Below are 14,723 nucleotides of genomic sequence, written 5' to 3'. Positions count from 1 at the left end.
TCGTTTTCACGACTGAATAAACTGAAAAGACAAACTGACCTTAAAGGACAACACAATTTCATACTGTTTTTTTTGTTGTTGTTGTTTATTATTTTTGGCGGACCCTGCCACCTTTCTAGCTTCAAACAGTGTTCTGGGGACCTTATTATCCTCTGAGAACAGCTTGTTTATTCAGTTATGGGGGAAAATATATTTCTGAGTTAATATTAGCTATTTGAGTTAATAAAGTTATTTGAGTTTGAATTCCTTCTCCAAAACTCCACAGTGCCCCTTAAAGATTTTACTCAAGCTCTAGATGTATGGGTGACTTTTACTTTGACCAAAGTCATATTTTGACATGATATCTTTTAATCAAGTGTGACTTTTGGGTAACAACACTGTAAACAAATAAGAACAATCCTATATTGCGTAATGAGAATAAAGCTGAACAATGAACCTTGAAATATTTCCCTATTTGGGGTAAAAAATAAAAAAACAAAAAAACAAAAACACACAATTATGATAGATTTCTTCAGAGGAAAACATTTAAAGGTGGGGGGAAATATTCGTAATTGAAATAATATAATTATTATAAGTCATGGGTCAAGGCTGGTGCTCGTGTGTCGCCTGCAGCAGCTGTTGTGCTGCCGTGTAAAGAGAAAGAGGTGTGGATGGATGCACTTCCTCCTGCGCTCCAACACCTCAACCACGTGACCAGCAGGCGCACAAAAAGCAGCCTTATAACCGCCCGCTCCCTCAAACACTCACTCTCCACCGGCTACATGTCTGCCTCCGCTGTGTTTGACATTGACAGTGCCTGGGGAGCCGACACACGACAAATCCCCCGACAACTCATCAACAACAACAACTATTCACATTTCACGCCGGCTTCCAGCTCTGGAGTTGAGTGAACTGTTGGTGGAGACAACAACAACAACAACATACTGGTTTACTCCCAGTTTAGTTGAAGTATTATTTTTTTTCGGATCATCATGGATCGAGGGAAGATGTTTGCGCTGAGAAAATCAAGGTACGTTTTTTTTTTTTTAAATTTATTTATTTTTTATACTTTTCTAATAAATGTTCCTCGTGTTAGTTTTTATTTTCTCTGACATTTTCATTTCTTCTCACAGTTTTGATCCAAGCTGTCTCTTCTCGACGGGTCATGTCTTATTGCATTGTTGCTCTTTTTTCTCTTCGTGTAAACTTGATTGTTAATAATTAATATTATCATTACTGGCATCAAAGGTGTAAAATGGATCGTTAGACAAGACATGTGCGCTCTTAATCTTGTTTCTCCCTCGATGCCCAATTAATCCAATGATTATTGAGGGAAAAAAAAACAGCTTAATGCTTAATGACCTCCTTTAATTAATAAGAAAGCCTGGCTGTCCTACATACTTAATGCAATGATTTCCCCCGAGGCTGCACAGGTTTGTCATCAACTGTTCAGTTTCCCACTATTGTCTGGGATGCATCTGCTCTGGAGTCAGCTGGCTGATGCACAGATTCCCCCAATATCTCCCAGCAGCAAATCCATTTTCCACTATATTATTCATTAATTAACACCGATGCTGCTTCATGTGTTCAGATATTTATAAGAATTCAATTCAACACATTTAATGTGTTTAATATTTTTCTTTATGGAAAAAAATCTCCTTTTTTTTCTTCATAGATCTCCTTTTGCGCTGGTCTAGTGCCGTTTCTCCACTGAGCATCTCCTTAGCCACAAACCAGCCATGAAGCTGGCTTTGCACAGGATAGCAGGCACCACAATGAGCACGCTCACGACAGGCGTCCAGTATCTCGGCTCCAACGACGCCAGCTACGACGACCCCTCCATGGACTCGACTCTAATCAAGAGCAGATTCAACTTTGAGAAGCCTCACTTTGCCTCGGCCAGCCACTCCTTCCCCGGAGTCGTCCCTGGAAATAAGGAGGTCATCTACGGCGGACTCTCTCCCATTTTCCCCACCAACGTTTCAGACTTTCTGCTAAGTAATGGCACCTCTGTGCAGAGCGAGTGCGGGGAGGACATGGTGGACAACATGGAGTGTTTTATGATCCTCTCTCCTGGCCAGCAGCTCGTGATCGCCATCTTGGCGCTCACCCTGGGAACATTTACGGTGCTGGAGAACCTCATGGTGCTGTGTGTGATTCTGCACTCCCAGACGCTTCGATCTCGACCCTCCTACCACTTCATAGGCAGCCTGGCTGTGGCTGATCTGATAGGCAGCATCATTTTTGTCTACAGCTTCCTGGATTTTCACATCCTGCACAGGAAGGACAGCCCCAGTATTTTCCTCTTCAAGCTGGCCGGGGTCATCGCGTCCTTCACTGCCTCTGTCGGCAGTCTGTTTCTCACCGCGATCGACCGCTACATCTCCATCCACAGGCCCATGTCGTACAAACGCATCGTCACAAAGACTAAAGCAGTCATCGCCTTCAGTGTGATGTGGACCATCTCCATTGTGTTCTCGCTGCTGCCGTTGCTGGGGTGGAACTGCAAGCGTCTCAACTCCGTCTGCTCAGACATTTTCCCTCTAATCGACCAGAAGTACCTGATGGTTTGGATCGGGATGACGAGCGTCTTGGTCCTGTTCATCATCTACGCCTACATGTTCATCCTCTGGAAGTCCCACAACCATGCTGTCCGCATGCTGAGCCGCACTTCCCAGAGGAGTGTGATTGTGTACACGGCAGAGGGGACTAAAGTGCAGACAGTGAGGCCCGAGCAGGCCCGGATGGACCTCCGTCTGGCCAAAACCCTGGTTCTGATCCTGGTGGCCCTCATCATCTGCTGGGGCCCGCTTCTAGCCATCATGGTTTACGACCTCTTCGGTAAGGTGAACGACTTCATCAAGACTGTGTTCGCCTTTTGCAGCATGCTCACCCTGCTCAACTCCACCGTGAACCCTGTGATCTACGCCATGAGGAGCAAGGACCTGCGCAGGGCCTTCGTCAACATCTGCCATGTGTGCCGGGGAGCGTCGTCGACTCTGGACAACAGCGCTGAGAGTGACTGGAACAGCAGGAGTGTGAGGGGCACAGCGGGCGGGGCGGGGAAAGACGGAGCCGGCTGTGGAAAGACTCGAATAAAAGTCGCCCAGGTTACTGTTTCTGGAGGGACTGAGACTTCTACAGCGGAGCCGGTCTAAGAGACAAGCTGCACTGCTCTGACACAACTGTGAAGATATTGTAGAGTATCCCCGACCCTCCTCGTGCACTGCTCTGTTACTGTGAAATGTGCCAAAAAAATGGCTTCGATACAGAACTGAAAAACAAGTTTTTGTTGCTTTAAAGCTGACGTGTGTAATATTTCTATGTTATTACAGCGGAGTGTGACGATTGAGATGCTTTCTTTACTCTGTTATTGAGAAATGATTCGTCTGGTTGACAATGCCAGTTTGATTTCATCTCTATCAGTGAACAACAGTCACATTCACAAGAACCAGTTGGCACAAGGGCATATTTTTCACACTCCGCTCCGTCATCCTTCCTGTCTGAGTGTGCACAAAGTTGCAGATTTCAGTTTTAAGGCAGAAAACATTTCCGTTTTGTTCCTTCTTTTACTTTTTTCCACATCATAGGCAATATTGTGGTGGTAATGCAAGGTGAAACTGTGTCTCCCTTCATGAAAAAAAGTCAGTTTTGAATGACAATGCACTGCTTGTAAGTATAACTAGCATCCCATTAGTGATTTGAAATCAACTATCGATGCTTCTGTAAGACCATGATATCGTGAAACTTTGGCATTTAAACGTTATTCTACTTTATTTATTGTATTTATTTTATTTTTACTTTGCAAAGCAAAATGGTGAGTCATACTTTGAAACATGAACAGCTTTTTGATCGAATCAAAACTTTAGTCCGTAGTGAGTCGGGATTGTAACATAGCTGCTTATTACACACGTGCTTATGGTACAGTGACAGCGTTTTGTGATAAGCTACACTTGTGAAGCATCCATTGTGCCGGTGTGTCTCATGACGGTGTGTGTAAGCAACGACATGAGTTCAATAAAGAAATGAAGTTTGTCTATTTTTATCTTAATTTTGTCGGCGTATCTGGTGTCTTTTCTTCTCAATAAAATCCCAGCAAAACATCACATCAGCACCTGCAGCCAATTGAGTACACATGAGATAAAGAAAAAGGGTGTGATTATATTTATGTTAGAGCCAGGGGCCTTATCATTTTTGGCTTATTTGCCCCTAAGCTTAGTCTTGTTGTGACCGCAGGCCATGGTCTTAATGTGGACATGAATAATGAATCTTTAAGGACTTTAAGGCTTTCAGAGATGAAAATGTTTTTCCACAAACATTTTAGAAACACTATTAAGTAATCTGCATACTTTCAGATACAGATAAACAAATCTAGATGTTTATTTATGACGAATTTAGTCACCGTGTGATCCCTAGACTGTTTGGTACCCACAGCTGTTAAGGCCTGTGTTTTTTTGTGTAACACTGCCCTCCTGTGGATATAAAACACACATCATCCATCCATTGTCCTTTATCTCTCATGGACAGATCACACTAACGAATGGAGCTGTAGATCACTGAATACACACTGAGGCTGTATCGCAACCAAATTAAATTTAAAAAATATAATTATGACTGATTAATTGATTCGGGCACTAATTAACCTTTAATTTATCGCCGTTTACCGTTTCACTACACGACCCAGAATGCATTGCAGAGTATTTCACACGTGACGTCAGGAGTCGGAGAAGCCGACAGCCTCATATCAAAAACAAGCAGCTAAGTTGCGTTAGCTAGCTCCCCTTTAGACAGTTGGCCCGCAGCCGGCGGATCGTCACTTCAACTTTTTGGAAGCAACTTTTACAACAACACGAGTCGCTCAACTTAGTCGGACAGACCAACTTTCTCCCCAGAAGGTAATAAGCTCTTTTATTCAAATGTACTCCAAAGCGCACAGTTCTAGCAGCGGTAGCCAAAGCTAACGTTAGCTTTGTTTTCTTTTTGATTATTAGCTAGCAGGCACAGCTAACGTTAGCTTGCTAGCAAATATTTAAAGCCTCAGCTGCGCAGTATGCTCAGAATGTATTCCTCAGGAAAGGAAACTGATTCAAGAGGAACATTTCACGCTGTTGTTAGCTAGTCGTGTGAAAGAATAGCCATAGCTAGCAGTTATCTGAAATACCTGATGTTATCGCTTCATTATTGTCTTGTTTCGGTATTTTGACCCCCCCCTTTTCCCTTTGACAAACTGAAGTCATGGCGTGTGGAGCCACCCTGAAGAGGACCATGGATTTCGATCCGCTGATGAGTCCTACGTCCCCGAAAAGACGAAGATGCATCCCCGTGTCCCCATCGTCCTCATCCTCATCCCCTAGGAAGTATCTTAGCATGGAGCCCTCGCCATTTGGAGAGTCGTCGTCAACACTTAGTGCAGGTAGTGGTACTAATGTTGGCCAAGTTGGCCTGCTTGCTGACCATTAGCAACACGTTTAACCACGTTATATGAAACCAGAAAAAACAACTTCACCAGTGATCAAGTTTAGTTGCGGACTTCTAACATGACAGCTGTCTTTTGTCTTCGCTAATAGACCCCTATCCGTCTTTTTTTTTTTTGCTATCTTTTGTCCCACTAGAACAAATCCTCAACAGCATCAAGCAGGAGTACAAACGCATTCAAAAGAGGAAGCATCTAGATGGAGGCTACCAACAGTCAGAGTGCTGCTATTCTCCAGAATCCCCATCCCAGTCGTCTACTATGAATGTTTCCAGCATGCCAGGTTGGTTGAGTAACACACTGTCTACAGGGGAGGCTGGTCCAGAATTGGCAGAATGAGAAATACCAGCAGATAAACCCAAACACCACGATTCTTACATTTCTGTCTGACTTGTACAGGAACGTCTTCTGGAGGCGTTTCTCCCACTAGAAAAGAACAGCCATTATTCACCCTCAGACAAGTTGGAATGATCTGTGAACGTCTGCTGAAAGAAAGGGAAGAGAAGGTGCGGGAGGAATATGAGGAGACCATGACCTCGAAACTGGCAGGTTGGTACAGAGGGAACAAGGATACTTTACTATGACTCAGAACACCTTAAAAGCCTTAAAGTACAGTACAATCTGTCCTTAGACTCTTGATGTGGGTAAGGAAACTCTCAGGAAGAGTCACTGAGAGGGTTTTTTCTAATAATCAAGTTGACAACTAATCAATTAATCGTTACGTCCCTGACTACATACATGTTGTTGGTAATGTGAGAAGTACTATAGTTAAAAAGTCAAGACAAAATAGAAGTCTTATTCCAACAATGCACATTGTCCTTAAGGTTTGGCATGAAGTTGTACAATAATAACTGATTTCCTGTCCTGTACATTTCAGAACAATATGACACCTTTGTGAAGTTCACACATGATCAGTTAATGCGACGATTCGGGGAGCAACCAGCGAGCTGTGAGTCCTTTTCATTTCATCTAAAGTTATGGCTCCACATTCCTGTTTCTCTTGGCACTCTGTGTGTGAGAAAGTCTTGGATCTTGGTTTGAGCCCCGCCTTTGAACTTTGAAGTAACAAGTCTGCTTTTCTGTATTTTATTTCATCTCTCTTCTCTCCAGATGTTTCCTGAGTGTGGCACAGAAATCTTTGCAAGACGGCCTTCTCTTGCTGCAAGCTGTCATGTGATATCTCAAGAAAGGAAAAAAAAAGCTCATCATTGTAAGAGATTCAGTTTAGCGAATTTAAATGAAACTTTTCTTACTGTGCCATATTTCTGTCTTTGGGCAAAGGTTTATATGGAGCTTCGTCAGTTGTTACCACTCTGTTGTAAGCAACTAGGTGCTTCCTAATGTAAATTAATGGACCCTATCTCTACCAGTGGCCTATGTTCCTCCTGCTGTACGTGTAATCTACAGTTATCTCACTTTTGTAATGATTCCCAGCATTCCAGGCTTTGTCACTTGTTTTCTTGTTTGTTACATGTAAATATGATAAAGCGGCGCAGAGTTTTACTTAAAGTTTGCTGGTCAATCTGAGAGGAAGTGGAAGAAACACAGCTGAACGGAGAGAATAAGTTTGCAGTTTTTTCTCAGTTCAGTGCTTTTAAATTGAGCATAAAGTGGGCTAATTTGATTTTTTTCCCCTCCCTACCAGTGTTTTTATTTATTTTGACTTTTATTTTGCTGGTAACTTTGAAACCAATGTATCTTATTGGACAAAACAATAAAAATCTTTTAAGACTTGAAATGTCTGCCTTTTCTCTAATATAATGTAACTAGTTCTGGACTGCCAAAAGTACAGCCTGTGGGCCAAAGTTGGCCTGCCATAAGGATACATTTGGTCCACCAGTTGTTTCTAGTGAAAACAAATATAAATGTTTAAAAAATGGGTTACACTTACTTGTATTAAGCATTGTTTAATACACTTTAATGTGTAAAATTGGTGGAGTTGCCCTTTACTACATAGCTATGGAAAAAACAACACATTCACGATTATCAGGCACTACTGATATATTTTATTTGAGTGGAAAATAAAATACAAAATATGAATCAAATGTGATGAGAGATTAAATGTAAAGAGACAGCAGCCACAGGTGTATGCTAAGAAGTGTGTGTGGTTTCTTTTTGGACTCGGGTCAGCAGCCTCCCCAGGTGAGTCGAGCCACGTGGTCCGTCTTCTGTTTGGTGGACTTGATGAAGCCCAGAAATTCGAGCTCGGACACAGCTCTGATGAAACGGGCACTGGACAACAAGCTGAGGAACAATATTTCTTCACTGGATTTCAAATAAATCTCCAAACACCTCATCTACTGTGAAGCTTTACAATTAAATGAATCAAAAACTCATAACAAAGTAATGTAATGCTGGAAGAGCCTGATAGGAGAAACGTTGGTAGATTAAGTTATGGAAGGATACTGTTTGACTTCCTCCACCTTCCCGAAATTGTCAGAATCTGGATTGTTACCCTCAGCAGCAGAAACCACTGTGGCATAGGCCTGAAAGCAAGCACAGGTTTTCAATTATGTCAATATCCTGTCCACTCCTGGCCAATATTTGATTTTCAGATCAATAACGGGACGCATTGATCCACAGAATCAATACAGCCTCCTCTAGAGAGTGAAAAACAAACTCTCCAACAGTCAAACTTTGAAAGGAAAAGTTGAAAGGTGCTGTACGTCATCAGCCAAATATCAAATTTATTCAGCATATAAACTCACTTCCAGCCAGTCGTAGAGGTTGATCAGCCTGCCGCACTCCAGGTGGAGTTTGTACGCAATGCAGATATCGGGGGCAGAATTGGAGACGCTCCCATCCACAGTCTTCAGACTGTCATTCTGAAAGAGACACAGGGAAGACATATTTTTAGATTTTTTAGGAAAGCATATTGCTTATTGCATACATTGCTTTCGGCTTCTCCTCATGTTAAGATCATTTCACACTTGATAATATTAGCTAGCTGTACCTGAAGATAGTAGTAGGGACTGCTGAGAGCAGCCTGAATGGAGGTGCGAGGTGTAGCGTTCAGGTGGCGTCTCACAGTGGCAGAAGAGCTGTAGTAGCAAACTTCATTCAGTGTGTGAGACTCGGGGGGAGACAGGTGACTCCTGGGTTTGAGAGAGAGGTGTTAGCCCGAGAAGGAGTTCTACTATTTTTGAAGTATGTAATTTAATTCGGTAAAGCAGGATGGTGAAATGTATTACTTCACTAAACTGTCGAGAAACTCGAGAGCTTCATTTCTCAGCACCTCAAACGGACTCAGTTTCTTGGCTCTCCGAGACTCGTTCATCTCCAGCAGCGTCTAGAGTACATGGGAATAACCAGATCATCTATGACTCAAGGTATTACAACACATCAGCGAGGTGGAGAATCTCTTCAAAGAAATGCTGTGACGATAACATTCTTCATAAAACCATAAAAACCTTCTGCAGCTGGAACAGATCTGTTTTCTTTTGAAGATTCCTCACTGGAGAGGTGATGGGTTCTTCCACACAGGGGGGAGGCTCAGCAGCTACTGCTGATAAGAAGACAAAAGACAAGATTTTCAAGGGGTGTTATGTATGTTTCACATTTCCACTGCCTTTTCCCAATAATTATTTGAGAAAAGAGGATATCCCAGGGCAAAATGGGGGGAAAGTAAAATCCACACACACACAAAATAACCTCATGTGGATGCTCTGCCTTCATTTTCACGACTTACTGTCCAGCTGCTTGAATTTGGTGAGCAGGTCTGTCAGCTGGAGAAAAGCGTTCTTCATCCTCTTCGACTTGACAGGCTGCAGAATCTCCACACACCTCTGTAGCAAAGCAACCAGCTCATCCTTAGCCAGCATCCTGGAGGGAAAACACAGTTTAGGGATACACTGAATGGTACAGTCACACCCAAAGTGGCTAACTTTAGACTAGATTGTTGTTGTTAGACTCAAGTCTGGTTTGTTTAGGGGAGCTCCTGCAAAATAAACCTCCAGTATCCAACAACAAAGGTAAATACTATTTTACTGTGTATTAACAGCTATTTGTCCACCTGGAGGAGCAATAATCCTCCCAATATCCATGGATTTGTTGCCGTCTGGTGGTGAAATGTGTAAATAAAGTGGGCTGAAGGACATACACAGAAGAATAACACTTGGATATTTTAAGATTGATGAAGTTTTCCAAATTGGAATTATAAATGAGCGTAAAGGTAAACTACATTTCTACGGTCAAATACTTTGCATTGGGTCTTTATGCATTTTGACAACATCATTATTATGTTACAACTAATTCATGATGATGTTAAGCAGGTTGGCAGTGGGCCAGACGGCAGCAGCTGTGCTGTGTGTTGGTTGCAACCTTGTGTGCGTCTTATATACCTTTGATCAGTGGGTGCCTTCTTTTTGGAGGGAGGATGTTAGACTTAGATTTTTGAGCATAATTTGGATCATAATTTCACTTTATCTATTCTTTCTGTTGTAGGCAGTCTTCTCTTGAGTTTTTTTCGTTTGGTACTTTTTGGAAATTGGCCATAAATGATTCAATTTTGGCTTCTTTTACCCGTTTCCTACATTTAACTTGTTACTCCCCTAATTTTGGGGACACCTGTTTGCTGGTCCCATTTACTGACATACAGGTTAATATCCAGACTTACTTGAGAAGCTTCAAGGCTGTCTGGTAATCCTCATTCTCCCACACATTCTTCTCCAGACATATTAAATGAAGCTCTCTGACCTGTCGTACACAGACAAGTCAGAGTTACATCAAGCCAGTTTAAAAAAGATGACACTATTACTTCGACCTTTGTCCAAATTTTGTTTTAACCAATTATAAAGCAGTCATTTCTTGCCTGTTTTCCAAGGGGGTACCGAGGTAAAGACGAGGTCAGAGTGTGGAGACACCTCAGGACGGGATAGTAGTTTTTGTGGTATTTGCGAAGGTCTTTTATCAGCTTCTGACACACCTCCTAAAAACAGAAATAACCTAAAGCATTAGATTCTTTCTAGGTATGCATGCTCATTAAATGCAGAGACAAAACAAAGAATGCACCTTTAAATGAGTGTCATCCGTAGACAGGTTCACTTGTTCCTGAGGTTCCTGCTTCTCTACATGCCTGGAAAAACACGCAGGTTAGACTCGATTTAAAGGCTTGGTTTATATTTGAAAAGATAAGCCATACACTACAAAACAAAAGTTCAACTCTTTGTCTACCAAGAGATTAACTTTAATGGTGTGTTTTTGTACCTCTTGAAGGACGGCAGATGCCTGATCCTCTCCAAATTGCTGTGACTGAGCTGCATCACATTAAGCAGAGCTTCCTTCTTCCTACAGCACAGTACGCTGAGAGGCTGAGAGTGAAAGTGCTCCAGCAGGGCCAACTGCAGCGAGACAAAGCAGAGTTTGTTTACCACATGTCTGAATTACATCTACAGAAAGAGACACATGATGGGTCAAGTATTTCAAAGCCACTCTGTACCTGAACGCCCTTGATGAAGTTTCTTACTGAGAAATCGTGGTAGAGGAAGATGCTGATCAGCACCTGCATCACTTTACCGTTGAGCTTAAAAGGGAAGTGAGGCGTCAGGATCAACTGGAAGAACACAAAGCACAAAAATGCGATAAACTTCCTGGGATTTCATTTAAAAGTTGACAAAACAGCCTAATAAAGAAAAATCTGTACATACTAAACAGGCTTGTTACTTTAGTTTTAATGTGTTTGAGGGGAATTATCGATATTTTATTTTGCGCCATTGCACGCCACCGTCCCAACATCACAAGAATGATTTCAACCTATCTGTGCATATCACGCATGGCAGCCATAGCAAGAAGAAATGACGTAAAGACGTGACCAAATGGAAACAGAGAGGGAGACTCTAATTTTCTTAATTTTTTGCTTCTTTATCTACTCAAAATGTTGGTATTTGACTTCCTGGGATTGAGACTCAACAATTAACTATCTTTCTGGTTCGTTTTACAAACAGCTTGGACAAATCCTACTAATTCTACCTTTAAGTACTTAAGCCTAGGTTTTATAGGCTTTGAATTATATTAATATGACATGAGGTTCAGTTAGCTTTGCACAGAAAGAGCTGGTAGAAATGTCCCTCAGAGGGAAACCTTTTACTTTTATGTTTTGATTCAATTTCAGAGCCTGATATTTACTTTTGTAAGAGAAGTTGCATCAGTACTTCAACTTTTACAAGTCTGTACTTCTACTTGAGTAAAGAATGAGTGAGAGTGAAACTACCTTGTCTATGACTGTGGCCAGGTGCTGTGTACAAGACAGTGACTGGAAGAGCTCTATACACAGCAGGGACGACACAGAGTGTGGCAGCATGTGTTGGATGGTGCTAGGTGATGTGGCGATGCCAAAGATGAACATCAGTGGAAGACGTTCTATGTAGCGGCTGTTGAACAGAGAGCAACGCTTTAAACATCTGAACTTTACAGATCTTTAAAAATTATTCCATAAACAGGAGGAGGCTGCTGCGATAGTGAACTCACAAAGAAGCAGTTAAAATGGTTGGATTGAGAGTTTCTAGTTACCTGCAGATGAGTATGAAGTCCTGAAGAACTTTTGGGTTGAAAGCCTCCAAATCCTTGAAAATAATTACAAGGGGAGGCTGCTGTGGATCATCTCTGGAAGGAGAGCTTCGCTTTTTTCCAGGAGTGTTGGATTTCTGAAATACAGGGGGAAACGCTGCTTTTAGGAGATGAAACTCTCTTTGTGTACCTACTTGTGGAGCTGCAACAATTAGACGAGTAATCGATTAAACAAAAATGAATTACCAACTACTTCGATAAAACGAAGTAGTTGGTAGTTGGGTTTTCGACTGTTGGTTGAACAAAAGAAGCAATTTAAAGATGTCAATCTGGGCTCTGGGAAATTGTGATTAGCATTTTTCATAATCTTCTAAAAAATGTTATAGACTAGACGATTAATAGTGAAATTAATCTGCAGATGAATCGATACTAAAAAAAATGTTGTTTGCAGCCCTACCTAATTAGAAATGTAAAATAATTTACACTAACTGAGCTTCATGGTCCCACCTTTGTTTTTGTATTGTACCAATCGCAGAGCGTACTGAGGGAGCAGTGCACGCTCTTGTGGAGCGTGCTGGTCTGCTCAGCCTCCTCCTCTTCCTCATCATCCACAGTCACAACAGTGCCCATCAACCTCTCCAGGACCCTCTTCATCAAATGCTTCAATGCTGAAATGATAAAGTGGACAATATAGACTTAACAGCATACATTGCTCTGGAGCACGTGATAAAGTAATTATCAAGCCACTACCCATTAAAACTCTAAGATACAAAGACACAATTGTCTTTAAGTATTCAAATCCCTCACCTCCACACTCTTTGGCTTGAACAGAGGCCACATGAGGGGTGACAGACTGCTGGAGCAGTTCAGACAAACTCTGGAAGGTCATGTCATGGTCTGGGACATTCACACCTATAGAGGATGTATGACACCATAACGGTTTAGGCTTTGAGAAACCCTCAATAGCAAGACTGTAAATGAAGAGAGATGACTTTTCTTTTCTTGGCTAGTAGCACAGAGCAGCAGAAAGACTGTTGAAAACATTAAATATCACACTTTTTTATGAGCGTTTTTTTTCTCTTTCGTGTCAGCTCACTGTCAGAGAGAAGAGAATGAGCTTGTGCAAATATATCAATACTGCAGAAAATAAGCAGTGAAATAATTCCAAATATTCACAATCAATATATATATATTGACATATCAGTATTTTTGATGGCACTGTTACCAACATACCGAGCACAAGAGCCGCTGTGGGAATCTCGCTGGCCCTCATCTGTGATGCCCAATCGCTGTCTTGGCGAGTGGACGAGCACTTCCTCGTGAAGTCCAGCAAACTGTCCAAGATTTTCCTGTTGAGGTCACCCTGTAAAACCTTACAGACATTGGAAAGACATTGTCATTAAAGGTTTTTATTAAAAAAAATAAAATCCATTCATTGTTTGTGAGACCATGTTCACAGTTAATATTGTTTACTGCCTCCTTACGAATACATGGTTTCAGAGGGTTTTGTTTACAATAATGCACGGTCAACGTTGTATGGTGTCACCTGTTTTGGCTTTGTTTTTGTATTATAGATGGCCACTAACAGGAGGCCTAGGATAGCTCCAAAACACATCATGTTTAATGATGACACCATCATTAGATAGCAACATGTTGAATATCTGCTCTTACCTCTGTGTCCGATTTAATTTTGTCCCATAGATCTTGACAAAGCTTGAATCGCTTATCACTGTTCTCAGCACCTTCACAGCCCTGGCTGAAGTGATCCTCTGTGGAGAAATGGCATCACAGTGAGAATAAGTGAGGACATTTCAAGTCATCTGACTGACAGCTCATGTACAGCTGCTATGGATACTCTGCTGTAAACATTAGCACAACTCACCCAAACTGAGCGTCTTTTTCTTCTTAGCACTTGGCTTGAAAACAAAACAGCCCTGAAACATCAACAGTAATACGTTACAAACAGTACGCGTTAACTTTACACTTGAACACAGACGCTTAACTTCGAAGTGGCCATGTTGTTTCACGACTTTCCATATCTCAGGTTAGTTTCATGAGGTTTAACGTTGAGTAACGTGATAATATTACATTACCTTTGACACAGAGGAAGTAGACATGTCAGCAGTCGCTACACGTAACGATACTTCTGTATTCACGATACTTCAGTCAGGGATTTGCGGCTGTTTAAAGGCTAATTATTTGTTTAAAATGTTCCTTGTGCAGCGCCTTACAAAGCAGCTACTACTTCCCGCCAGAGTGACGTTTACGGAAGTGGTTGTGTTCAGGTCAGGTTTGGTTAAGCATGTTCATGAATGTTCATAAACATTTTAAGCTATCCGGTTTGATAAAATACATTAACCATCATAAACAAGTATAAAAGAAAAGCCATGTTTAAGTTTTTTTTAACTTCCGTTATGTTTCTATACATTACCATTCTCTCCTGTTTTATCCGCGGTGGAATTTGTCAACATCGCTGATCTTGAACACCCCACGTTAATATTCATGTGCACAGATGACATGCATAGGCAAATGCTCCCTAACGCTGAATTAATGATCATGAGTGTTGTTTAAAGTACCTTTCAAGTCACACTGGAGTAAAAGTAAAGATATCTTGGTAAATTATTTTACTTTGATAAAAGTGAAAGTCATCGACATGAATATGATTTGAGTAAAAGTCTTAAAGCATGTACTTAAATATCAAAAGGCATTTTCTGTAAGTAAATTGTACATATATTTACATGTATGTGTATATTGTTTACTTTGCATC

The 14,723-nt window shown here is 41.5% G+C and overlaps 3 protein-coding genes across 4 annotated transcripts; 2 read left to right on the top strand and 1 right to left on the bottom strand.

Annotated features, from left to right (window-relative positions):
* The first annotated feature begins 734 nt into the window (after window positions 1-734).
* LOC311273912 (cannabinoid receptor type 1B-like) lies at window positions 735-4,030 on the top strand. Its single transcript, XM_084381205.1, has 2 exons — window positions 735-1,009; window positions 1,655-4,030. The coding sequence occupies exon 2, from the start codon at window positions 1,719-1,721 to the stop codon at window positions 3,135-3,137; it is 1,419 nt and encodes a 472-aa protein (XP_084237331.1). The 5' UTR covers window positions 735-1,009; window positions 1,655-1,718; the 3' UTR covers window positions 3,138-4,030.
* A 675-nt stretch (window positions 4,031-4,705) lies between these two features.
* LOC311273724 (akirin-2-like) lies at window positions 4,706-7,190 on the top strand. Its single transcript, XM_084380938.1, has 6 exons — window positions 4,706-4,874; window positions 5,213-5,392; window positions 5,592-5,735; window positions 5,852-6,001; window positions 6,330-6,401; window positions 6,563-7,190. Exons 2-6 carry the CDS (start codon window positions 5,215-5,217, stop codon window positions 6,571-6,573), a joined length of 555 nt encoding a protein of 184 aa, XP_084237064.1. The 5' UTR covers window positions 4,706-4,874; window positions 5,213-5,214; the 3' UTR covers window positions 6,574-7,190.
* Window positions 7,191-7,435: 245 nt separating this feature from the next.
* orc3 (origin recognition complex, subunit 3) lies at window positions 7,436-14,211 on the bottom strand. Of its 2 annotated transcripts, none has more exons than XM_084381201.1 (20): window positions 14,050-14,211; window positions 13,839-13,890; window positions 13,628-13,725; window positions 13,190-13,328; window positions 12,764-12,868; window positions 12,464-12,624; window positions 11,960-12,093; window positions 11,661-11,820; window positions 10,890-11,003; window positions 10,658-10,791; window positions 10,463-10,526; window positions 10,263-10,379; window positions 10,068-10,147; window positions 9,141-9,274; window positions 8,863-8,957; window positions 8,644-8,741; window positions 8,406-8,547; window positions 8,161-8,277; window positions 7,859-7,938; window positions 7,436-7,684 (listed from the first exon to the last, which is right to left on the bottom strand). In XM_084381201.1, the coding sequence occupies exons 1-20, from the start codon at window positions 14,071-14,073 to the stop codon at window positions 7,579-7,581; spliced, it is 2,154 nt and encodes a 717-aa protein (XP_084237327.1). In that variant the 5' UTR covers window positions 14,074-14,211; the 3' UTR covers window positions 7,436-7,578. The 2 variants fall into 2 exon arrangements, with proteins under 2 accessions (XP_084237327.1, XP_084237328.1); XM_084381202.1 differs by having other exon boundaries at window positions 8,863-8,954.
* Window positions 14,212-14,723: the final 512 nt, after the last annotated feature.

This window comes from Pagrus pagrus, assembly GCF_965226575.1.
Source record: "Pagrus pagrus genome assembly, chromosome: 18".
NCBI lineage: Eukaryota > Metazoa > Chordata > Actinopteri > Spariformes > Sparidae > Pagrus > Pagrus pagrus.
The sequence above is the reverse complement of the archived record's forward strand: the minus strand, read 5'-3'. Positions and strand labels throughout refer to the sequence as shown.